General features: G+C 41.9%; 2 protein-coding genes across 3 annotated transcripts in view; one reads left to right on the forward strand and one right to left on the reverse strand.

The window, feature by feature from the left end:
- The first annotated feature begins 265 nt into the window (after nucleotides 1–265).
- ankrd49 (ankyrin repeat domain 49) lies at nucleotides 266–3,227 on the forward strand. Of its 2 annotated transcripts, none has more exons than XM_083909535.1 (4): nucleotides 266–391; nucleotides 1,104–1,347; nucleotides 2,385–2,837; nucleotides 3,140–3,227. In XM_083909535.1, exons 2-4 carry the CDS (start codon nucleotides 1,123–1,125, stop codon nucleotides 3,209–3,211), a joined length of 750 nt encoding a protein of 249 aa, XP_083765661.1. In that variant the 5' UTR covers nucleotides 266–391; nucleotides 1,104–1,122; the 3' UTR covers nucleotides 3,212–3,227. The 2 variants fall into 2 exon arrangements, with proteins under 2 accessions (XP_083765661.1, XP_083765662.1); XM_083909536.1 differs by having other exon boundaries at nucleotides 372–391; nucleotides 1,095–1,347.
- A 10,337-nt stretch (nucleotides 3,228–13,564) lies between these two features.
- The window catches only part of LOC310943933 (uncharacterized protein), an 18,658-nt gene continuing 7,412 nt past the window's right edge, over nucleotides 13,565–24,810 (reverse strand). The window contains exons 2-9 of the mRNA XM_083909629.1: nucleotides 22,376–22,470; nucleotides 22,006–22,081; nucleotides 21,010–21,373; nucleotides 20,227–20,307; nucleotides 18,295–19,481; nucleotides 16,759–17,588; nucleotides 16,285–16,545; nucleotides 13,565–15,310 (exon numbers count right to left, since the gene is read on the reverse strand). Coding sequence (XP_083765755.1) covers nucleotides 15,057–15,310; nucleotides 16,285–16,545; nucleotides 16,759–17,588; nucleotides 18,295–19,481; nucleotides 20,227–20,307; nucleotides 21,010–21,373; nucleotides 22,006–22,081; nucleotides 22,376–22,470 — 3,148 coding nt within the window. The 3' untranslated portion in view covers nucleotides 13,565–15,056. The remainder of the gene's footprint in view (nucleotides 15,311–16,284; nucleotides 16,546–16,758; nucleotides 17,589–18,294; nucleotides 19,482–20,226; nucleotides 20,308–21,009; nucleotides 21,374–22,005; nucleotides 22,082–22,375; nucleotides 22,471–24,810) is intronic.

The following is a 24,810-nucleotide window of genomic DNA, read 5'->3' on the forward strand; positions in this document are numbered from 1 at the left end:
ATGATAAAACTAACACCTTTACTTTGAAATTCTGAGAAATATCATCCTGTGTATATGCCTGTAAAACCATCAGACTTGATTTAGTCTCCATACAAACCTTTATGCCATAGCTTAGTCTATAAAGTTATTTTTTTGTGGTCAGACAAGGTTTGACAGTCGTTCCAGACAAATACTGACCGGCAGATGGCAGTATTGTGTTGACGTACGGCTGTACTACTACACGTTGTGTCAGCGAAGAAAAAGAAGAGAGCGGAAGCTTGCAGGCATTGTGGTTAATGTCGTCTTTTAACCGTCGATTTCGCTGAATGCTAGCAGCAAAACAACTACACAGTCCACATGTCTTTGCTGCAGTCACTGGTGTGTTTTGAAACCGTCGCTGTGCTGCTGAATGGTGAGTGTGTGAAATTCTGCAAATTTTCGTTGCCGCATGATAATTTAACCTCTCGGCTGACCGAGAACAGGCGCTGTTAAGGCAGACGTTAACTGAAATATTAGCCGGCGTAGCTAACATGTGACGTCAACGTCCAGTTTTTAACGTATACCCGCTGGAACGAAGGTAACGTCGGCGTAATGTTTACTTACGTACATTCTGTCATTTAGTGTATTTTGTTACTGGACAGTTACGTTCAAACGTTGTACTTGACGTTAAGTCTTATATTTACTTTACTCATTCCAGTCCTACTGTGGGCGATTTAGCAGTTACGCATGGAATGCTAATGTCCTGTGGCCAATTGACATTAGCTGGTGTTCAATAATTATACTGAATGGTAATGAAAATTATCATTAATTATAACACAGTATATTATTGTTGAATTATTGGCCAATTATTGTGCATGATAATGATTAGCCTGTTTCTGCTAGGTTGATATTTGTGTTAGCGAGTAGTTTAACAGGTGTACCTAATAAAGTGACCTGTATAAACTTGTGTTTATTCTGCTGTTGTATGTAAGACACGAGAAAGAGAACTATCAATATCACATTCAACTCAGTGGTTGTGAAATTGAATCAAACTGAAGTAGTTATTGTATAACATTGATATTCCTTTCGAATGTTCAGTTTCTGTCACGTCAAACATTAATTCTACTTTATTTAAGTTACGACAGGTTTGTCTGCTGGACTTCAATGATGGAGTTTCCTGAAGACTTTAATCAGCTTGAGTTGTTGAACACACATGGACATCTGATCCCTCGTGGAGCTAGCAGCCTGTGGACCGGGAGCCACGAGAATGATGAAGAGGATGATGAGGAGGAGGAGGAGCAGCACAGTGAGGAGTCATATCTACAAAAGGAGGAGGCTCTCAAAGATAAACCAATGGAGCTCATTCTGTGGGCAGCAGAACATAATCGTGTAAGTGAACCTTACTCGTTAAGTGTCTTTAATGTCAAGAGTCTATTTTTAGTAGAGCCCAAAATCCAGTAAATGTATAAGTAGGGTATATATGTACACATTTGACCAACGAGGCAACATCATTTGCAAACTCAATACTATCTAACTCGTGCTGTCAGGAAGTAAACAAAAAGAGAGAAAACTGTGATAATCTCTCTGTTCTTGTTGTCCTCAGACAATATTCACATCCTCAAAACTGTTCTCGCGTTGTTGTTTTTCTCTTTGGCTATGCAGAAGGTCAAGATCAGACATATGAATGCAATTACTGATGATTACTCAAGATGTTTAAAGTGTAACTAAACCTCTTCTGCAGCTGACTCGGGCTGAGGGAGGGAGCAGACCAGTGAGGGGGCATGGTCTGGTAGTGAATTGTGACACCGAGTTGCAGCTGCTAATGAGGTGTTCCGTGCCTCACTCCATTATACAGTTCTGGCGCAACTCGGCTCGACTCTGCTCTGTTTGGTATCACATTGTTTTCCATTACTTTAGAATCTCCTCAACGTGGGCAGTGTCATCATAGCACGGCTGCACGTAACTACTGTGACAAATTCAAACGTGCAAACTAGTGAAAGCAAAGCAGTTGTTTTTCGGTGTAACGTTTAAAATAATTTCAGCTCTTAGTGCAGTGGCAGATTTTTTTGTACATGCTATATATCTGACAATATTTGAGCATGAAGGATCAAATACAACCACTCCTAACATGCAACAGGGCATGTTCACACTTCCACCATTTAATTAACTTGTGAAACACACTTGTCGTCACACTTTAAAATGCAGTGCTGTTGTTGTCGCCTCCGTTTGTCTTAACATAAAATCACTTCCTGTTTGCAGCATAGTTGTACTAATTGTACACAATCTGATTTCCCAGAGAATGTGAATAATAGCGAATGTATGTGTACCTTCCGTGTGAACAGAGTCAGACTCGAGCTGAATGTAACGGACCTTTGTACTTTGTAACTTTGTACTTTGCTGATGCTAAGAATATTTTTTTCCTCCAGCTTTCAACAGTGCATACGTTGTTAACAGCTGACCCTTTGCTGGTGCACTGCTGTGACGAGGACGGTTACACTCCCCTGCACCGCGCAGCATACAGTGGCCACGCCGATGTTTGTTCTGCTTTAATCACAGCGGGCTCTAAAGTGAACCCCCGCACCATTGACGGCTGGACGCCGCTCCACAGCGCCTGCCGCTGGAGCCGCGTCACTGTGGCCAGTTTCCTCCTGCAGCACGGAGCTGAGCTGAATGCTCAGACCAATGGTGGACTCACACCACTGCACCTCGCTGCCTCCAACACTGGCTCCTCCAAATCGGACTGCGCCCACACCCTCGAGCTGCTCCTCTCTCAGCGTCACCTAAAGGCAGCACTTCGCAGCCACTCCGGGGAGACCGCCAGTGAGGTGGCTCGTCGTAGCGGTCCCCTTCACTACCTCTTTGAGATGGTTGAAGACTATGTGAGTGTGACTCCAGGCACGTGACCACACACATTTACGTTTTTTTTAAGCAGATGAATCATTTAATTTATTAAATATTACACGTGTACAACCCAAAGATGTTCATTTTAGCATCAATTATCACAGAGGAAAGGCTGAAACCAGCAAACACAGTTTATTTGATGTTCATGGTCATTATGATAAATGAACACTAGTTTTGGAGATAAGTTGTCTTTTTTATGCTGTCTTTATTTCTCTCAGTCTCCATCTCCCTTTTACTCTTTTCTCTGTTGTCTCTGTCTTTCTTTTGTCAACCTCCCCAGCTGAGGCCGATGTCCGCCCACACTGATCCTGCTCATTGTGCCGTCCTTTTAAAAAAAATAAAAATAAAATAAAATAATGATGTCCTTGCTGGAACTGTTCCCAAAGGTTTGCTTTTTCTGGTATTATGGGTTTAACAGAATTATGTAAAGAGCGTGGTCCTGTTTTGCTTTAAATTTTAATCGAATGATGTTCTATATCAGCTAAGGATAAAGCAGTAGAAAATGGATGGAGTATCGGTAATAACCTTTTTGACCATGACTAAAATGTCTTTCTAAAAATCAAGCTGAACAGGTTACTTTGACATTTTTGTCAATTTTCTTAAAACTTAAAGCTGGCTGATATGATGAAGAGAAAGAAGGTCCCCTCATCTATTGAGTGTGTGTATAATAGACCAGGTGGAAGGGAAGCAAGACAAGGAGCATCTGTGGATTTAAACTGTTCTATTACAGTTTAGATAGAAAGTGAAATGTGCTCGGGTGTAATCTTGAAGGAAGAGCTTGTAAAGAGTTCCTGGAGGTGATGAGAGTGTCGGACTGAATCATTAGTTTGAAGCTAGGAATTGAAGGTGTGATGTTGAATGTTCTTCTTATGTCCCACAAGTTGGTTGGTTGTCAGTGAGGAGAAAGATGGAGTTTAGGAATATGTTGGATGGAGTGATAGAGAGTGTTTTCAGCAGAGAGTGAGTGGTGATTGGAGCAGACGTATGCCCAGGAAAACCACTGCTCTCTCTCGCAGTTGAGTTCCGCTCTTTGGGTTTACATTCAACTTAGGCATCGGGAACCCCGCGGAGGACAGGCTCTATTGTGATTGGTCGTTTCTGAGAGCGAGCGCGATCCGATTGACAGCCCAAACTTCCAGAGAGAGGGAACCCGGGAAAGAGAACAAACCAATCAGGATGACCAATGAACGACCGGACCAACACTTCAAACTCAACCGATGCACCTTGGAGGCTTCTGTCAGGTAGGGTGCCATCGGCTAAACACGAGCATTTGCATTTGTAAAGGGAGAAGATGAAAAATGGAAAAAAAAGGGAAAATTGTCAGACTTGAAGCATTGATAGCAGCAATCCACGATGGTCTGTTGACGATCGGTTTTTAGGGACCATCATGTCTTTAGCTGAAAATCTTAAATGTTCCTCTTACTCATATTGATGCCTGAGTCACCACACGCACACTGAAACACTTACTGGTTTGTGTTCTTATCGCAAAAAGGATAATTGGTCACATCACAGAACTGGATCCTAATTACACTCGTGCTGAGAGGACAGCATTTAAAGTAAACAACTTGCTAAACATACTATTCATAAAACATAACACATGTCAAGGTGTTAAACTCTGTGATTGATAAATCTATACAGAGCCATTAATTCTGAACCATCTCTGTATACAGGCAAGGCAATCGCACTGTTCATACACGAGGCAAGCGCAAGAAAATCACAGAATAAAAGCTTCACATTAAAATCACAAGAGATAAAAGTGTTATTGCCAATAAAAGTGCATTTAAAAGAGGATCATTAATTGGTAAATATGATTATCTAAGAAAATAGCTGCGGTAACCACAAATGTTTTCAGGCCTAATTTAAAATGAGTCTCATTATGGGAAACACAGTAAACCTGTCTCTGATGGTCTTAGGGCTTTGGACGCTTCATAGGGAACTAATAAGTCTATGATGTAAAGGATGCACCATTCAGTGCTTAGAGGACCAAGAGTGATATTTTGAATTCTATCCTTTGAGTTGCAGGAATCCACTCCAGTGTGATGTGGTCCCGTTTCTCTTCAGGAACCCCCCCCCCCCCCCCCCGCACGTTGTCGTCGTTCGCTCAGACTCATAATTACCAACTGAGACAAAGTAGTCCCTGTCTTGTAAGTACGATTTGAACCAGGTTAGCACAGTATCAGTAAGTCCCATCCACTTTTCCCTATCTGTCAATCAGTATGTTGTGATTGACTGTGTCGTATGCGGCACTTTTTTTGGTTATTTTTTTAACAAATAAACAAAGAGAGAGACAAGATGGCCTCTTGAGAACACTCTCAGAAGTGCATCAAAACAAAACTAAAGATGAGATAAAATCCTCAGGAAGTTTATTTCAAGTGCATAGCCTTCATGTACGTAAGTTTGACTGATGAGGCAGCGAAAAGGTAGACCAAAGGCAAATTGGATGATAAGTGGTTTAACATTTAATCAGCAAAACAGCCAGTGATTTTGTGCAGCACTCTCTCACCCCCTCACCTGTAGTTCAAAGCTAATCTAATGCATCTCCAGACGATGTAAAGCATGTCCTGAATCTAGAGGATTTTCAAATCTGACTTGATTTTGGGACCACAGACGCAAAGATCTTTCTAACTGCTTTTCAATGTTTTAATCGTGAGAAAGCACAGACTAGACGATCCAATCAAGACGCAGGACCATGCACTTGGTGTTAAATCGAACTATTTCAGGGAGGAGATTCGGACCTGGAGGCGAAAACGCTGTCTCTATTTAATCCATTAATCCCCCTGACAGTCTTTTATTACTCTTTATCTGTCATTCAGCACATGGAGACATAACCTAAGACCAAGATTTCTTTGGTCAATAACTCCTGAAAAGTCATTCTCCATAGCAATTCTTATCTCTTTTTTTCCCCAGATAATTATCAAAACAACAATCAAAGCACAGGCGTCTTTAAAACTAGTCTTACGTAAATTACTGTGCCTGCTTAGTATTAGCGTCCTCGCTGAAATGTACTGAATGCCTTTTGGTACTCAAGGAAAGGAGGTAATTGAGGAATAAATTACACATTAAGTGTCCCAATCTTGCATGTTTGAAAGACGGCTTTAATGAACTGCATGTTAAGTACTGAATCTTTGAAACTACCGGATTCAATTTGCACACCCGTTCTACCTATTGACACACGGGAGGAAGTCACAGTTTTATTTTTATAAGTATTCAAGACTGTATGCAGTGCATTCAAGACTCAAGTTATATTCAAGACATACTGGAGTCTGTTGAATGAGTTAAACCCATTTACAGCTCGCTAATATATAAAACCAACTCCCGGTCACATCATTCCAAATTCTAATGCAAATGAATTCAAATTTTGATATGAAAACAACACAGCTGGTGGTTCTTTGTGAGACTTCTACACAGAACTGTAGCTTAGCCTAGCTTATCTTGGCTAGTAGTTTACACTACTTTGCAAATAGCTTAATACCGATCTCTTAGATTTTTCATCATGACATAAAGGAGTTGTTGATTAAAAGGCACATTTAAATCAACACAACTGTGTCGTGACACTTTAATAGACAAGGTTTAACTTGAATATTATATTCAGCAACACAAACATCATTTGCATGATAATGCTATTCCGTCTGAAAAGGTCTGGGTGGTTTTCATCACAACATGACAGTTGGGGAATATCAATCGCAATCACGATTACACCTTTTACTGCGGGTAATGTAAATGGATGGCAGTTTATTCAGCAACACAGAGAACGGCGTTTGTGTTGTGAGTGTACGTTCACTTAAATTCAGACTGCAGTTCAGAGGAGCACAAAGAGGAGCCTCAGGGCGACGAGCACTTTAATGCAGCTGCACGGTGGATTCATTTGGCTGTCAGGACGTAGCTGCTGGAAAGGAAATCATTCAGGTTTGTTTGTCTTCTCTCAAGTTGTTTGTTTAAAATTGCCACATTTGGACGAGGCACTGTTCCTAGTGGCACTACATGAAGAAACTGACCTTACTTTGAACATCCTGGTTTGACAAAATCAACTTCACTCAGCTTCCACCTTTTTTTAAATCCTGCATTTCAGCCCAGCGGATATGAGGTGCCGTTCGTGAAGCAGCACATGCTGAAAATAATGACGTTTGAAAAGTTTTGTGAATTTTTTTTAAGTCACTTTTTAAGCACATTTACAGCAATATGTGTTAACTTAAATGTATTGAATAGTTAAAGGTACAATATGTAGTATTTATGGGTTTATATAACCCAAAATCCACTTTTTTTTATACATATTATGTGCTCCTGCATTGTCTAGTCGCTGTATAATAGTTTTTGTTTCATTTTCGTAGTGTCTAAATCTAAATCCTAAATTTAAATGTAAATGTTATATCTAAATGAAAAATCTAAATCGTTAGCCTAATAGCATAATTGCCTAAGTCATTTTTTTGGTAATGATATCTGCCTAACTAAATGCTAAAGCTAAATATTAAATATACATGCTAAAGCTAAATGTTAAATCAAAATACTAAACCTGAATGTTACTACATCTAAATGCTAAATCTAAATGTTATATCGAAATGTAAAATCTAAATCGTTAGCCTAATAGCATAATTGCCTTAGTTAATACGAAAGCAACTATGCTATTAGGCTAAAGAAATGCTAACTCTACTGTTAAATCTAAATCTAAATGTTTTCAGCATGTGCTGCTTTAAAAATGACACCTCATAAGCGGTGAAGGAAGAAATGCTTTCCTGGGGGTGGCCAGTACAAGTGAACGGATCATCTTGTTGCAAAAAAAAGTAAAAGTAGAAGTCGAAAAAAACCATAAACAGACCATAATTTTAATATGCCATGTCGTGCACCGCAAAGGCAATAACAGCAACACATTGTACAATCTTCAGGTCGGCAGAACCAGCAGCGTCGGCTCTACGGTTCACGGAACTGAATCATTTTATTGCACAACACAGCAAGTAAACATAAATCAAGACAGCAGATAATGTATTGACTAACAAGCTGCATGAGATCAGACGGCGTTCTTACGTCAGTACCACGGACAACTCACGAGTAACACGCGCAAGCAGCTGTTATTCATGAGCTGTCCGACGGTACTGAATCTGCCGTGGCAGTAATAAATGCAAGAGCGATCCTATCTTAATCCGATATCCCTTGTGCATTCATTACAGCCATTGCAGCTTCAGTATGGTCGGACACCTCATGAATAACAGCGCGCAGCTTCTTTGATGGCGGTTCATCAGTTGCAGATAAATTGGCGGGGCTAAACACCGATTACATTCCCCTGGTGTCCGACCACTTGTTTTCAATGGTTTCATTTTAATTAAACGCAGAAGAACAAGTTAATGAATCATGTTTATCTCTTTCTAACATTTCATTTTTGTAACAAAATGTATCTTTGAGTGAGTCATCGTACCAATTACCAACTTTCACATTATTTATATATCGCTTGGATCAGTTTGACTTCTAGGTTACCGCTATAACTGCATATTATAATTTTTTATCTATTCCAATTACAGTGTGCACTCAGTTTTATGTTCATTTCAGCTGTGCAATGGTTAGATCAACCTGCCTGCATCTATAAATCTCACCATTTTATTTTATCTATTTGCTTAGAGCTATTTGTTGCATGTGGAGAAGCTTCCTCCCTCTGCTTTCCGTCTGTATGCTAATTAACGGTGGCCACTGGCTCCAACTTCACATTTATGAGCAGACATGAGAGTGGTATACTGCGGCGCTTACTGTCAATAACAATGGAAACTATTCTTTTAGGGTGTAGTTAATGTGCAGTTAGGCCTAATTTACCTCTTTTTTATTGTGTCATATTGGCTGTTGAATGCAGAGAAATTCTTCATCATGTATTCACTACACATAACTGTTATTTTTCGAATTTGCCTTGTTCCCTCAATTCATTTAGTACAGTTTTTATCCATGGATGTGAATCATGAGCCACACAGTTGGTGTAGTGGTTTGCGCTCTTGCCTTTGCAGCATGACGCCCCGGCTTCATAACTGTGGACTTAAATCCAGGTTTTGTCGACTCGTCTTTACTTTTCACTGACTTTGTCTCGCGCAGACTTTTATATTCTGGTTTCCTGAGCTGCCCTCCAGCAAAGCTTTTCATGCTCAGACCTCCGGTCTGAGGAGATTCACAGCCGCTGCGCTTCACCGAATCCCAATGCTGTCGGCGCTTAATTAATTCTTCTCACATTCTCTCAGAACACCCAAAGTGTTGACTGCGAACGTGTATTTTTACGTCGCGTGCGCTCGTCACAGCAGGTGTTTGCTTTTCACCATGCGTCTTACATTGGGCTCGCACACACACACACATGGTTAATTCATGCTGAATGAATCGATACATTGCAGGAAGTGGGAGCTCTGCAGGTGGATGCTGGACCATTGATTTTGTATAATTTGTTAATGTATGATCAACGTCAGTGTTGCTACAAATTATTTGTTACTGTACATAAAAATGTTTTAATTTATGATATGTAATAAGTAGTTGTACAGTGTATTACAACAATGGCCAGTCCCATAAAAATCTCTTTAGACGGGTAACGGCACAAATAAAACATTATGTTGCAGACACGTCCTGCCTGACCTCTGCCTGACCTCTGCCTGACCTCCGCCTGACCGCCCCCTACTGTCAGTGTAATGAGTTTAATGAATGTTTCCACAGGCAGAAACATGGGTGTGCCATAGGTTGACCAGAATCCCCCATACTGTCCAACCTTGACATGGAAGAGGTGGAAAGCAGAGCATTGGCCTCCTTCACAGGAGCAGCATATTATTCCAGTGGTTTCAGATACAGATCATGGACGAAACCTACGAAGAAGAACATCAGACTATGAAGAAAACTGCAAAAAAAATAAATAAAAAAATGTCACCTAAATCTGAAGGACACTGAAGTGACACTCTTTTGATGTTAAGAATGTTTGCATTCTGTCCAGAGAGGACAGACGCTTTGAAAGGAAAAACCTTGAGACACCATCAACTCAGCAGAGGAGGTGGACTTAATACGCTGCCCTGAGCTCTTTTACCAAAAAGATTCACCCTCAGGTGAACTCCAGCAACACACACAATGGCAGACTGTGTCTCAGTAACTCAATTAAATTAAATGTAATCTTATTTTGTATAACATGCATTATCTGAAGGCAGTGCGCGACCATCTGCATCGACCGGTTGGGGCAGAAGAGAGGAGAGGAGAAGCTACAGGACAGATAAAGACCAGGAGCATTTCAAAAGCAATTATGATGACTTCACGCTCTGCAAATGTGGTATGATCACACGATGCTTTCAAATAAATAAACAAAAAGTGGATTAAAATAAAGGTTATAAAACCCGTGCTGCTGCTGAAGACTTTTTTTAAAAGCCTCCTGACAATCAGCAGCTGCAGTAATCCGTCCTTCAATGACAGTATATGTTTCTGATTTGTTATGTCTCGCAAGTGAAAGAAGTCTGAGTTACAGACTGAAACTGGGTAAAAAAAATTAAATAAAATAACGGCAAGGTTCCTCACAATGGTGATGAAATCAATTCATTTTGTCTGCGTTAAGAAGTAAAAAAAAAAAGCTTGTCTGCGAGACTTTCCTGGAGCTTTATAACTTGGTTACTGTCATACAACGGCATGGATATTTACAGCTAGCGTGTTACGTGCATTACGGTTAGTATTTAGGTTGTGTTTTTATATTGTGTTATTGTGTATATTGTTTTAATAATGCTGTCAAAAATAAATTGCTACTCGGTCGTTAGCGGAAGAGTACGGAAGAGGATTAGAGCCACAGGAAAAAAAGAACTCTGAGAGTAAAGTTATACTTCTCAGTTTTAAAGTCAGTGTTCTGAGAAAGTCAGAATTCAGAATTTGAAGTTAGAATTCTGGGAATTAAGTCAGAATTTGGAGTTTTAAAGTCAGAATTCAGAGTTTTTAAGCTAGAATTCAGTTTTAAAGTTAGAATTCAGGGAATAAAGTCAGAATTAGGAAATTATGGGCTGAAACCAATAAATTCTGGATGGACATTTAGTTCAAAACAAGAGAAAACCTTACTGCAGACATGAATTATAATCTGATCATATTTCACGCTTTTAATGTTTAGTTTAATCTGATGTGTTTTTAGTGTTTTCTTATTTGATGCTGTTTTTACTGCTTTTATGGTGTATTGTAAAGTGTCTTTGAGTACTTAGAAAATTCTATGAAAAAAACTATTTCATGCATTTCCCCAGGAATCAGCAATCACAGACCCCCTCGTCTTTCCTGTGTCTTTATTAATCTACCAGTTTTCTCCTCTTGACAACCCTTCAAAACAGTTTTGTCTTTACAGAATCCCTCAGACCTCCGTTCACCCACTGCATGGGAGCAACTGTGACAGGTCGACCACTGCTGTCAACCACTTGAAAGACAATCTGTTCCACAACTGAGTCCTCACCTCCCTGGTAGGTGCTCCTTCTTCTCCTTCTTCTTCTTTTTCTTCTAATAATAATTCCAGGCTGTTCTGAATCCACATCTTCCTTCATGTCAGTTCAGAGTCACAGCAGTGAAAACACCAAGGTGCTGCTGCCGTACATGTACAGACACAGAGTCGGTCATTCAGTCGATAATGAACGTGGCCTGGAACATGTGATCGATGCTGTACATGCTGTAATGAGAACACACATATCTGTACCCTCAGCTTTCTCACATGCTTTAACACGTGCGTGTATCCTCATATCTGAGGAGACGATGACACTTTTGCACATTTCCTCAATTATTTCTTACCAACAGTTTCACTAAAAGTCTGATTTTTTTGATTTTTTTTAATGTGACCGGTACAAGGACCTTGAAAATGTCTCCCATTATCTTCAGTGGCGTGCCTTCATGTCCTCCTCTGTGACTGGTTTTTAGACTCCATTAGGAGGCTCGTCCTTTCTGAATGAGAATGACCTCCGTCACACTCTTCAGAGTGATGCATGAGATGTACTTTTAAATGTCAACTTTTCTAACGGGTGGTTGGACGGACGCCAGGCGTGTGCGGTCTTTCACTTCTTACATAAAGTCATAATGGTTTGATTGTGAGACGGTGGTGGTGACAATTTTCTGGACAAAGAGACATTTTCTAAACAACTTCCAAAAATATATATATATATATATATATATAAACTCCCGAGACGATGAAACACCCTTTCATATCGACTATACGCGGTAAACATCTCAGTCTCAAACTCTCACTAACATTTAATGAGGAGAATAACAAAACGTTTTAATGCCAACGCGCTCAACAACCAATTTTGATGCCATTTTCAAAGCTTTTACCTTGATTGAATTCTGGAGCGTAATTGCAGACGGCTTCAAGCAGTGCTTACTGTAAACATAATCTGTATTCCCTGCACTATAGCTCTTGATTATCAGCTTTGGGGGTGAGAATGATTTAAACTCATAAATCACAGAAAATAGATGCAGATAAAAGGGGAAAACATTATCTGTGTGAACAGTGGATCCCCAGGAAATGTCACACTTTATGTGGAGAATTTCACGTTATATTTAAAGAGCGCGGAGAAGAAAAACCAGCACACATCATAGGGATTCCTGCGCTTGACAGTCTTATCTTTTAGCGTTTAATGTTTTTCAGCGTTTTGCCTTTGTGGCTTTTTTCCATTTTCCTTTTGACCCTCACTAAACCAGGATGGTAGTCACATGCACAGTAGACTTTCAAGGACACGTTCATGTCACACAAACGGCAGCAAATGAAAATACGTAGATTCACCCAAAGAATGAAAACTTTATTGTTAGTTTGAATTGAAGTCGTATGCAGCTTGACGAACAGGCATTCACAGGAGTCCATATTGCAAGGGCTGCAGGTTTGTGTGAGCATAACACGTAGCACCCTTCTATAGCTGAGACCTGACCCTGACGGAAGTCAAATATGAATATATAAAAGTTACACAACATGCTGCGGATGGCAACGTGCCATACAGCATATAGAGTCCACGGTTTACTTTACAAGCACGATGGACCATGAGAGATGAGGTGTTTTGATTAGTAATAAAGACAGTGAGTCAACATCATGTCCCCGTCATGCTCCCTCTGACATTGAAACACACAGTCTCATGTGTTCTGATGAATCAATGAGCGTGACACTTTTTTAACAGTTTATCACGTCCTTGATAATTCTGTGAGTTCTTTGCAGCTCATGTATTCAACAATGACACTTCCTGTCTTTTCTTACCCATGTCCTCACTGACTCCGGTTTGAGTTCTACATTTCAATTCCTTACGTAGGCTGTTATATTTATGTGTACATATATATATATACACACACATACATATATATGTATGTATACATATGTGTGTGTGTGTGTGTATATGTATATATTTGTGTATGTTTATATAAATACATACACATATATATGTGTGTTTATATGTATATATATCTTTATATATGTATATAGTTTCCCTAAAATAATGGTTATTCAGAATCATAGACTATTTCTCACACAAGTTTCTAGTCACTGCTGATTCATGAATCAAAACATCCCTCTAGTGGCGTTAATGCTGAACTGCATGCAGGAGACACATTCCCATTTTCCTGCAATCCTTCATTTCATATTTTCTATTATAAATGTCATTGAATAACCACAGCACAAAACATATAGAGCTTTAAGTTTTTATAAGACTTATAAAAAAAAAAAAGAAAAAACATAACACAATAACCAATGCATGTCATACATTGTGTTTTTTCTTTGTTTCTCTGAGGAGTATTTACAGACAGGCGTATGTACAGATAGCTATAACCGAGAGATGACGAAAACAGGGCTAACATGTAATCTGGCACAAACAACCAGTTAGCGTAATGATAATATATTTGTTATGTACAGTGTAACTGGCAATGCTAGAGCAGGACAGAACATAAAGATTATGCAGGAGGTTTAAATAACTTCAAGTATCCGTCTCGAGGTCTCGCGGAGGTCTTTCGTCCGGTGGACGTAGATTTTTCCAGAGACGCTGGAGAGAAACCAAATATCTGGTCGTGCTTCAGACCGCGTAGTGTGACTGGGGAAAGTGTGGGACAAGCTCTAGCCATTGGAAACGTCAACGTAACAAAACCTGGCAACACAGGGACAATCACTTCTCTGGTAAATGCCCACTTTTTAAGAAACTTTTAACACTACCGTGGGAATCATCCTCTCAGAATATAAAGTGGTATCCAGCTCATTGGCTTATAGCACCTTTTTTTTTACTTCTCTGAATAACAAATGTGCAACAAGCAGACAAAAACACAACAAACCATAGGACACATGGACACACCGGGGGAAATGATAGCTGTTGATGTGTGTGTATGTCTTTAAGGGGGGAGGGGAAAACAGTTTGTTTCGAATGATTCTTGAAATTTCTGGTTCAATTAAACATCTTAGGTATTCAACGTCACAACATTCTGATGCCGTACAATTTTTCTTTGTGATAAAACCCACAACTCGAACAATTGTCATAAGATAAGATTGTGTTCTATTTCAGTAAGAAACAAAAACACACGCGCACAAAAAGAACAAACTTCATTACAACTGCAAAAAGCATAAGTCATTCATCTCCGAGTACCTTACGTGAAAATGTAAAGGTCCAAATATAATGGAAAACATTGTCAGAATTGCACAGTCAACTGTGTGAAAAGAAGAAGTAGCTTGTCTGGGGGGAAAGATCGGACTATTCTTCTAAGTCAGCATTAGTTAGGCCTACTCTAATAAAGCCACTATTAAGGAAAGTATGGCCCTGGCACAGGCCGTTCGTCTCATCGACGTCTCCAAGTGCATGAAAACACTAATGCTACCTCACGACGCTCATGTAACAACACTGTAGGGCTCAGTCACCGTCCATGTTTAGTGTCCTTTCTGAAAGGAGGAAAACAAAACGTCCATATACAACACGACACAGGCCGCAGAGTCCCCCCCGCGAGGGCGCGTCTCAAACGGCACCTGCTTTTGACAAGACTTGGGTTGTAACCCTCAGAACAGGAGCACCACAAAGACTCTAGTGTCAGTTTTAAGACATTTATGTAGAGCAGCTAAAAAAAAAAAAGTCAGTAAAAACATCTCTACTTGTGTGGCTTTTGACATCACGTCAAAAAAACAAAAAAACAATGCTACCAGAAGACTAGAATGAAATTTATGACCTTCCTCTCAAAATTAGTGCATTTCCTGGGCAGCAGGTACCATTTGAGAGTCTGTTCACATCCCCGTCCTCTCAGCAGACTATGAGTGGATGTGGCTCGCTGTAACGCCGCTGGTTTTTCTTCAACAGCTGAATGCGGTTGTGGCAGTAGAACTTGATGGCGCGCCAGTCGCGGTGGTTGCTGACCAGCAGGGGGCACTGCTGGAGGCAGCGCTCGCAGTCGGCCTTGGCCGGCACCCGCAGCTCTGTGATGTTCTGGTTCAGGTGCTCCTCGACCGCCGCGCGCTCGGCCTCCGACCAGGGACGCTTCAGAACGCCTCGCTTACCTGCAGAGAGAGAGAGAATCGATGGTAAGACTTTCCTTCTGATTCAGTAGTCTGTTATTGTTATTTCTGGAACATTTTTGATTTACTTATTTGTGGAAATCGACTTTATTTTGTCATGAACTGACCTGCCTTTCTATGCAGTTCATTATAAGGATTAAGAATTTAAAGATATTTTTTTCCCCACCAGAAAACATTAATTATTCATGGTCAAAAATGTTAATTTGTACTACCCTACACTGAATTAACATGTAAGAAACACCAAAGTATGTGTTTTCAGTGCAATTTAAGGACAACGTTGTCCATGTCGGCTTTTCAAGGTTCATTCAAGTTTGATTTCAATCTGCTGATGAGGATCAGCTGATGCGATGAAGAGCCACAGAGCACTAACTAAATTAATTTTTGCCTTTTCATTTGTTCTCACGACCAAGAATAAACTTTGATCATCAGAGTTCTTGTAAATACAATTATACTGAAGACATCGTAGGCAAGTAGAGAGAGAAAAAAAACAAAAAAAGCATTTGACATTTTCATTTCTTGGCAACAGTATGTAAGTGTTTTCACAGATTTGTGCCACAGAAATGTAATTTTTGTTACTGTCTTACTGAAAGTTTGTTTCAGCTTTGACAGTTTCTAATCCATGTAGCTCCGTTGTGCCATAAATGAGTCATAATTTTCCACAAAAAAACAGCGACAAAGAGAATATGTAGAATGATGTATCGTCGTTATACTGTGCCATCAATTTTAAAGCCATAATAAGTTTAGCCTAATCACCATGTTTTTGGACAGTGGGAGGAAGCCGAAGCATCCACAGAGAAGAACCTCTGGACCACTTTCTGATGAACCAGGACAACCATAACTGCTATAATTTAGGTATTTCCTTCTCTCTCTCCATTGATATGTTTAATACACTTACTCTAATTGTTGCTGTTTTTATGTTTTGACCTTTGCTCTTCAGATTGTGTCTGCAAACTGACCTGAGCCTCTCCTGCGGTTCGATTCAGACGAGAGCAGAAGCGGCGAAGCGCCGAGCTGGGCGTTCTTGAGCTTCTTTGGTCGTCCCACTCGCCCGTTGCTCTTGCCCTTCCTGACATACAGCAGCGTGGGCGTGGGGTTCACAGCAGGAGACGACGCAGGAGCGGGAGCAGAAGCAGGGGGCGGAGCCTCCGTCTTCTCCTTCACTTGCTCTCCATCGGACTCTCCCTCCGAGTACGAGTCGGCAGAGTTTCCTGACATAACTGAAGATATGAAAGGAGAAATAAGAGCAACAATTTCATTAGTTTCATCTGTTAGCAATCTCTGTGTCGCCAATAAAACACAACAACTGGAAGGAATTACAATCATTTTCCACTCAGGGTTTGTTTACCACCACTGAGGGAGAGAAGATACCAGCTTTCTTTGGACAACAAACAACACTTCTTCTCATCCATTCATCCATCCATTCATCTCACCATCCAGCTCCAGGCAGATGTGGTTGAGGCTCATTCCTCTGAACAGCACTCCATCTCTCTCTCCACACAGCACGACTCGACCTACTCGGCCCATCAGGCCCGGGTCTTGGCCAATCCCAGCACAGTTCTGTGTCACGTGATACTCCCTCTCCAGGAAGTGCTCCAGCCTCTCCACAGCGTTGCCTCCTGGCTGCCCGGGCTCCTCTCCTTCTCCCAGAAGCAACAGCTGCGTTAGGATCGCCACCTGGCGGCGAACCCTGGTCTGAGTCAGGGCGCGGGGGTTGCGGGTGCCGCTCGAGCGAGCCAGGCTGCGCAGGAGGTCGGTGCCTCGCAGCGGCGTGGCGGGAGAGTGGTAGGGCCTGGCAAAGACGTATGGGTTCGTGGGGTCGACTCCTACATCCTGCCGGGTCTGCAGCAGGAGCTCCAGGCATGGCTCACAGTGAGGGGGGAGGATGAGGGGCTGGACACGTCCGCGTTTACCCTGGACTCCAACTCTGGCGAGATGAGGAAGCACGAGGCGCTCAAAGGGGGACAGAGACGCCTCCAGAGGGGTGAGAGCTGGAGGAGCACCAGGCGGAACAGGGACGGGGCACTGGGGGGTGATGCGGAGGCGATATTCGGCGATCAACAGCTTGGACACCTCGCACTCCCGACGTCGATTGTACAGGATGAGGAGCGCCAGGCTGGAGTTGCAGAGAAGACGCCACGCCTCGGACGACTGCAGCTGCCGAGACAGGGACAAGAAGGCGGAGTGCTGCAGGCGACGAAGGTACAGGACCAGAGAGGACAGGGACGAGAGGAGGGGCAGCATTTGGTGACGCCCCGAACTACTGGAAATAAGACGGTAAGACGTGAGTTAGATTTATGACCACAAAACAAGGAAAGTTTCCTGGTTGCTTTCTCAATTGTTTGTATACACTACTATTCAAAAGTTTGGGGTCACCTATAAAAAAAAATGTGTGTTTTCCATTAAAAGTCACACCTTTATTCTTCACAAGACATTGACATATTCCATTAAAAACCAGACATTAGCAGCTAGAATAGTCGTTTACCACAATAACAATGTATAGAGTGTATTTCTGATTCATTTAATGTTATATTAATTGAAAAAAAGAGCTTTTCCTTAAAAAATAAGGACATTTCTAAGTGAACCCAAACTTTTGAACGGTAGTGTATGTCAGAAAGTACAGGAAAAATTTTTTTTCCCCATTGTCCATCAAATATCCTGTGTTTGGGTCTAAAAACTTAAGATATTGCATTTACTCTCATGGCATATGGACGGATGAGATGTCAATTTCCCTAAAGTCAAACCAAAACCTCTTGGGCACCATCTAGTGGCAAGCTGCAGTAACTGTCATAAATCCCCCTCGATAGCAAATAAGACATAACCCAAATAAAGAAATACAATAAAAACACATCAAATATTTTTCTCCTTAGGATATTTTTTTTTGTAATTTAGGTCGTTCCTATCAAGTGTAAATGTTCTTATTCCTTTGCTTTAATGTTGTTAATACAGAAATTAAGACAAAAACGTACCTAAGCAAGTCCTTGTCCTTATCCTCCGTTCCACTGTCATCTTCCACCTCCATCACTCCATTTTCTTCATCCTCCTCAAACTCCTCTTCAAATTCCTCCTCAAATTCCTCCTCTTTTGTTGGCTCAATATCTTTGGCCGAGTTGCTGCTGTAGGACTGAGGACGCGTCGCCTCCACGTCGTCCTCAACTTTGGGCCTCTTCACCTCAACAACCTCCACGTCTTCATCGTCCTGCCTCTGCTCCTCCTCCTCCTCTCTGTCCTTCTTAACCCTGCTCACTGCTCCTCCTTTCCTGGACTCCGTCACAGTCACGGGGGGCGGGCTCCTTTTTAAAACGGACACTGGCACCGCATTCTGTCCGCGAGGAGGAGTCAGCATGGGCGGGGTGGCGTTCCTTCCAGAGGAGGTAGGGGATTGGCTGGCTGCTGTGAGAGCAGGCGGAGACATGGAGAGGTCCTGAATGCCACTCTGCGGAAGATCTGCACAGCGGCTCTGCCCGACGACCTGTGAAGACTTGGAGTGCTGCGGCACGTGTGAGTGACCTGTGGCGTTGTTTGTAGCCTGCGTTTGTGGGCGGGGCATCTGTGTGTATCGCTCGACGAGGGCGGAGCACACTTCCGGTTGGTGGGAGTGGTGTTTGTCCAAGTGGCGGCCCAACGAGCGGAAATGGCGTCCGCAGAATTCGCAGGTTTGTCGCATGGAGTCTATGGACACGCCTCCTCTGGGGACACTGGTGTTGACGGTGTTTGTGATGCTGCTGCTGCTGCTGCTGCTGCTGCTGCTAGAGCTCAGCGGAGCCGGAGCTTTGAACACGGGCTTAGCCGGAGAAGAGGAAGACGAGCAGGGCGGGGAAGACTGTGCTTGAGGGTGCGATGAAGGGAGCGGACGATTTTGATGTGGAATGCTCGTGGGGGAGACCGCCGTCGGCCGCCCAGGCAGATTCCGATGGGTGGTCTTTTTCTTTGAAGGGGTGCCACGCCGTTTCTTTCGCCGACGTAGTGCACGCCCACGTGGGGTGGAGTTATTGTCGTCATCCCCGACATCTGAGTCACTGGCATCAGAGTGGGAGATGGGGGAGGAGGAGGGGGACAGGGACCAAGAGGGGGTGACATAATCCTGCTGCTGCTGATGATGCTGCTGCTGCTGTGGCCTCTGCTGATGAGCTGTCAAAGAGAGCGGCTCATCCTCCTGTGGTGAAGGACAAAAGAGCATCAAACCCCGCACCTTCACAACATTAAGGCAACAATTAACAACAAAAACAAACACTGGTGATGAAAATCTAAAAAGCTACATCAATCTTTCTTTCTCCCTCTCACTAAAGTGAGATGCTGTCACATGACTCCACTTCCTGTTATCAGTCGATTCACATTAAAAGCACTCAGCGAGTTGGGGAAAGTGCGACTTCATGACACAGCAGTCGCTGCAAATCACGTGTTCATTTGCACTGATAACTGGTTTCCTTATTTTTTTTGAGAGTTTAACTTGAACCACAGACTGTAGAAAAACAAATATGTATATGTATATATATATATATATATATATATATATATATATATATATGTATATATATAAATACACGTATGTGTGTATATGTGTATATACATATATATGTGTGTGTATGTATGTATATGTATATATGTATATGTATGTGTACATATATGTATATGCTTAAGACATAAGATTGAATTTAATGTACTTTATTGTCCCATAGGGACATTTGTTTTGTACTCAAACTGTCCATATGAATGCCCTCGTGGTACAATACATAATAAAACATGACAATAAAAGCACAGTAAAAGCAGTAAAGGAGCAACACACCATAAGATGGTATTACACAATATTTAAAACATGTGACATACTATTATCATATAGCTAAGGTATTCGTAAAGTGTGTTTATCTCCCATTTTAAATGTTAAAAATGTGAAACCTTACCTTTTTGATGTTGTTGTTGTTGTTGTTCTCATTGTCAGAGTTTAACTCGTGCCGGGCCGGAGACACCGTCCCACGGAAACCCTGCAGGATCCAGAACAGTCACATTAAAACACACTGATTATCACAATCAGCCCTCACTCAGAGGAGCAGGAGGACTTCGCTCTACTGTAAGAACAGAGTTTGATTAAGGTCCCACTCACAATGCAAACAAAAGTCGTGAAACAAGATATGCCTTAAAGAGACTGTGAACATCTCATCATCACTAAAAACACCATCAATCAGGCAAAAATACTGAGAAGAGAACAGATCAATCAGTCAATAATAAAGAAATCCTTTAAGAGTGATTTTAAGACCTCATCCTGAGCAGGAATAATACATGTAATATTATTCCTGGTTCCCGCTCAAACCTCTGGCATCAATTAATTAAGGATGTTTTTTGTGTCTTCATTTCGTTGAGTAAATTGATTCGATCTAATGAGAGCCATTAAAAGAACTGATCATGCAATAACCATGGTTACTGTTGCTAAAGCACTATAGGTAGACAGAGACGAGAGCTCAGGCGTCACCATGGTAACCCCATGCCTTGCTTGGTGCTGCGTGTGTGCGCGTGCGTGCATGTGTGACACTGAGTGAACAACACATAAGGTTGTTCATCAGAAATACTCAAAGTGTGTCAGTCTATTGAAATACTTAGAAACTAGGAATAAAAACATTAAGAAAACTGAGGAGGAATTTAAGTTCAACAACATAAAACATGTGTGTCATATTTTAAAAGGCACTGACCAGGTTCTCTCCCCACTCAGTCAGACTGTAATCCACGGTGATCTCCTCCCCCTTGGTGATGTCTCGGATGGCGATGACGACCAAGCGCACCTGGCTGCCACAGTGGACCTCTCGGATGCGGCAGTTCGGGGAGGGAGGGAAGGAGCTGGCAGTCGGGGCCGGAGCGGAAGCCGCCGGGGCCACTGGAGCAGTGGAGGCGGGAGTCAGAGATCGAGACCGAGCCGACGTCGCCGTGGCTGGGGCCGGAGCGGTGTTTGGGGTCGAGGCTGAGGCTGAGGAAGCAGCTGGAGCCGGTGTGGAGGCTGAACAGGAGCTGATCTTGGATCTGGTGGAGTCTCTGTCGCGAGCCTGCTCCGATGGATTACTTTGGGGGTAAGGATTGTTCATGATTATTATTATTATTAGAAAACATGCACTATAATGATAGTAGAACATTTTACTGCATGTGTGAATATCTACTGTGGTACTTACGGAGTAAGATGAAGTTTTAATTAATTTTAATAGTATTTTATTGACCAAAGAAATAAGGAAAGTAGTTATTACTGTTATTTTTCCTGTTTTGTCACATTATAATGCAGCACATTCCGGTACCAGCCCAGTTTTCAGGTTTAAACCATCCTTTTTTTAATTAATCAACTGCATCTGAATAAGTGTAAAATCATACAGACTTCTTCCAGCGCCTCAGGGCAATGATTCTCAATCTTAGTTGACAGAGTTAGACAGATTTTTGTTATCCTTCTGCCAACTCGACTGAATTTTCTTGACATCTTCGGTATAAAGGAAAACCTTCAGTGTCAGTGAGTTCAGATTGGGAGTCAGAGGTGCTGCTCTCAGACTGAAGCTGAATTGAGATCAACAACTTAAGTCTAAATCTAAAAACAAAGAGGGAAGCGGCACAAGAACCTTTTAACCATTTATTTGCCTGAATATACACTAATATTTGTATACACAGCAGAAAAATGACATTTTAATCACAATATGAATATGTCTACCTACCACTTTTGCGGCTCTGTGTTGGAGGGAGGTGCGTCCAGTGTGGCCTTCCTATTTTCTGCCGCTTCCTTACGATAACCTGAGAGTGCAGGAGCAGTCAGTATAAAAGGATTACATATAAGTGTGCAAGGACACACGCACACACAAAGGTCATCGCACGATCTCCTGGAGCACACACTTAGGTGCACATCAGAGCACATACGTGGGCAAGCTGCCTGCACATACACACACACACACGCACGCACGCACGCACAAAGTAGGTCACGCTCACGTGTACTTGCTCCACCCCCATACTGATCACACACACACACACACACACACACATTTGATGGCAGTGAGAATATGTGCACATATACGACATATAAACACACACCTGGGCTGACGCTGTGTTCAGGCACGCTCTCCTCCTCCGTGTGTGTAACAAAGACTTTCACAGGTGTCCCTTTCCTTTTCCTTCCACAACCGCGGCTGCAGAGAACACACACAAACACACACACACACACAGGATTATCATTTAATCAATTGGCTTGCTGGCCAAACTTCACATCAATCAGGTCAAGGAGTAATCAATAAGCTGATGGCCACCACTCTGATCAATATAAAACAGGCTTGGGCCTCACTTTGCAAGACGCAAAAAGGCCAAATAATTAAAAACAACAACAACACGAGAGCATTGAGATATAGATGTGGGACTGCAGCATGAAAATCAACAGCAGCGTTTCACATTTTACACATTCTCATCTCCACTGGCTGACCTGGAAGAATCTTAGATGAGATTCTTGAACAAACCGAAGCTGGAGCGTTGCCAATCCCCTTGTAAGCTCTCGTCAGGTGCAGAAATTAATCTCAAAGCTCATAACGGCATCAAAGAATGTACATGTATTATCACTGAAGACCTGGGTTTAATTTTGGGTTTTCCTTTAATGGCTACGATTACAAAAAAAAACACACACATTAAGTATGAGTGGCAGCTCTTCAACACTTCTACCTACATGATTTCAACAGTACACAAGTACTGTGCAAAGGTCTGATTTGAGGATTTGTCGTTTTAGCAATGTCATACTGTATAATTGGAAAAAAAACAAAAAACATGCAGAATTACATTACAACATTAATAACATTACACCTGAGAGGAACCCTCAAAACTCTGTTATTATTTAAATTAAAAAAACAAAAAACCTTCGTTTGTTCGATTTCATGTCGACAAATATCTGCTGCGGGGTGAAAAAAATGGTCTAAATTACGCCCCGTTTATTCAAGACATGCTTGAGCATTACATTACACGAGATCAAAGACATCACAGGATTCGACAGAAGTTAAAAAAACAACAAAGCCCTGAGACTTTTGCACAGATAAAACAAGCAGCACTAGCATATAAATAGTCGTCTAACTGACTATAACTGTACGTCTAATTGAATGTATAATAATATGTTCAGGTGAATGTTGAAATCTGACCAAAGAGATGAAAGTCATTAACCAGCTTGAAGCACGAGATAAAATAATCACTGTATTATGTAAGTCTCAACATGGTTAGTTTGTTTTAGTAGTGCTTTTAGTTGCCTTGGAATAAGAGGCTGACACTGGTCATGATTTTACAGCACTGAACCATCCAGAGTGTGTGTAAGGTAAGGCCACCATAGTTCTCAGAGACCAGGGGGTGAGCATAAGATGCAATTTGTAGTCTCACCATTAGGTGTCGCCGAACTCTACGTATAAAATCAAAAGAACAATAAAAGTTCATGCTTATTTCACATCTGCAAGTTGTGTTTCGCAGCTGAACACAAATCAACAGTTCAAGGCGAGGACACGCGACAAACACTAGATCTATTTTAAGACGAGTCGACACGCTTGAAACCAGCTTGATTTCGAGAAAACCGAGCCGCAGAACAATTCTGGGATCCAGTTAGTGTTCACACAGTCGAGTGCTCTGACTCCTGGATCACCACTTATGAGTATGCCCATTACCCCCCGCCCCCCCAGAGCTCAAACGCTGCAACCTGTGTGAGCTTAGAATGGCCCGAGTGAGATTATCTTTGTCGGACTAAATCCATGCCAAAACGGCCGTGCTTCAGGAGGGCCTAACTGGTGCTGCCTTCGCCGATTCTCGAGCCTGTTCTGTTACCACTGATCACAATACTGTTTTCTCCGTCAGTCTATTTTTTACTCACATGACATTGAAGGCTCTTAAAAGTAGGCCATAGAAAGATCGTGCTTTGGATTTTGAAGTGTTCATTACAAAGTGTGTGTGTGTGTGTGTGTGTGTGTGTGTGTGTGTGTGTGTGTGTGTGCGTGTGTGTGTGCGTGTGTGTGTGTGTGTGTGTGTGTGCGCATGCCTTTGCATGCAGACAAGAAAAAGAACAAAAGCGAGTTGATGAAAAAAAGGAAAGAAGAAAAACAAGGAACTGGAGAGGAAAATAGTGAAACAGTAAAAAGCAGACGGGGAGAGAGAAAATGGGAGGCGGCAGCGGTGGTGGTGTGTGTGTGTGTGTGTGTGTGTGTGTTGTGTGTTGTGTGTGTGCGGGGGGAGCAGAGATATCAGCCAGACCCACTGTCTTTGTATTGATCCACTCTGTTGCCATCTGGATGCGCGATACTCTGCGTTTAAAAGAGTAAGCACCTGTGTTTTGTGCTGCATGTACACATTTTCTCTTCAACAAACAAACAAACAAACAATGTGAAAACTGTGAAAATACGATCAAACGCGACAACGAACAACTATTTTTTTTACTTAAAGCTGATACGATGCAAATCAGTGCACCAGTGACACAACAGTGACGATAATACACTGATCAGATCCAACAAACCTGT

The sequence above is a fragment of the Microchirus variegatus genome (genome assembly GCF_963457635.1).
Source record: "Microchirus variegatus genome assembly, chromosome: 23".
Lineage (NCBI taxonomy): Eukaryota > Metazoa > Chordata > Actinopteri > Pleuronectiformes > Soleidae > Microchirus > Microchirus variegatus.

Excerpts from the sequence above, each read along its gene's own strand:
- ankrd49 (XM_083909535.1), top strand. The coding sequence starts at position 1,123 with ATGATGGAGTTTCCTGAAGACTTTAATCAGCTTGAGTTGTTGAACACA. Across the intron at positions 1,348-2,384 it reads GGGCAGCAGAACATAATCGT|CTTTCAACAGTGCATACGTT; the intron begins GTAAGTGAACCT and ends TTTTTCCTCCAG. Across the intron at positions 2,838-3,139 it reads TTGAGATGGTTGAAGACTAT|CTGAGGCCGATGTCCGCCCA; the intron begins GTGAGTGTGACT and ends CAACCTCCCCAG.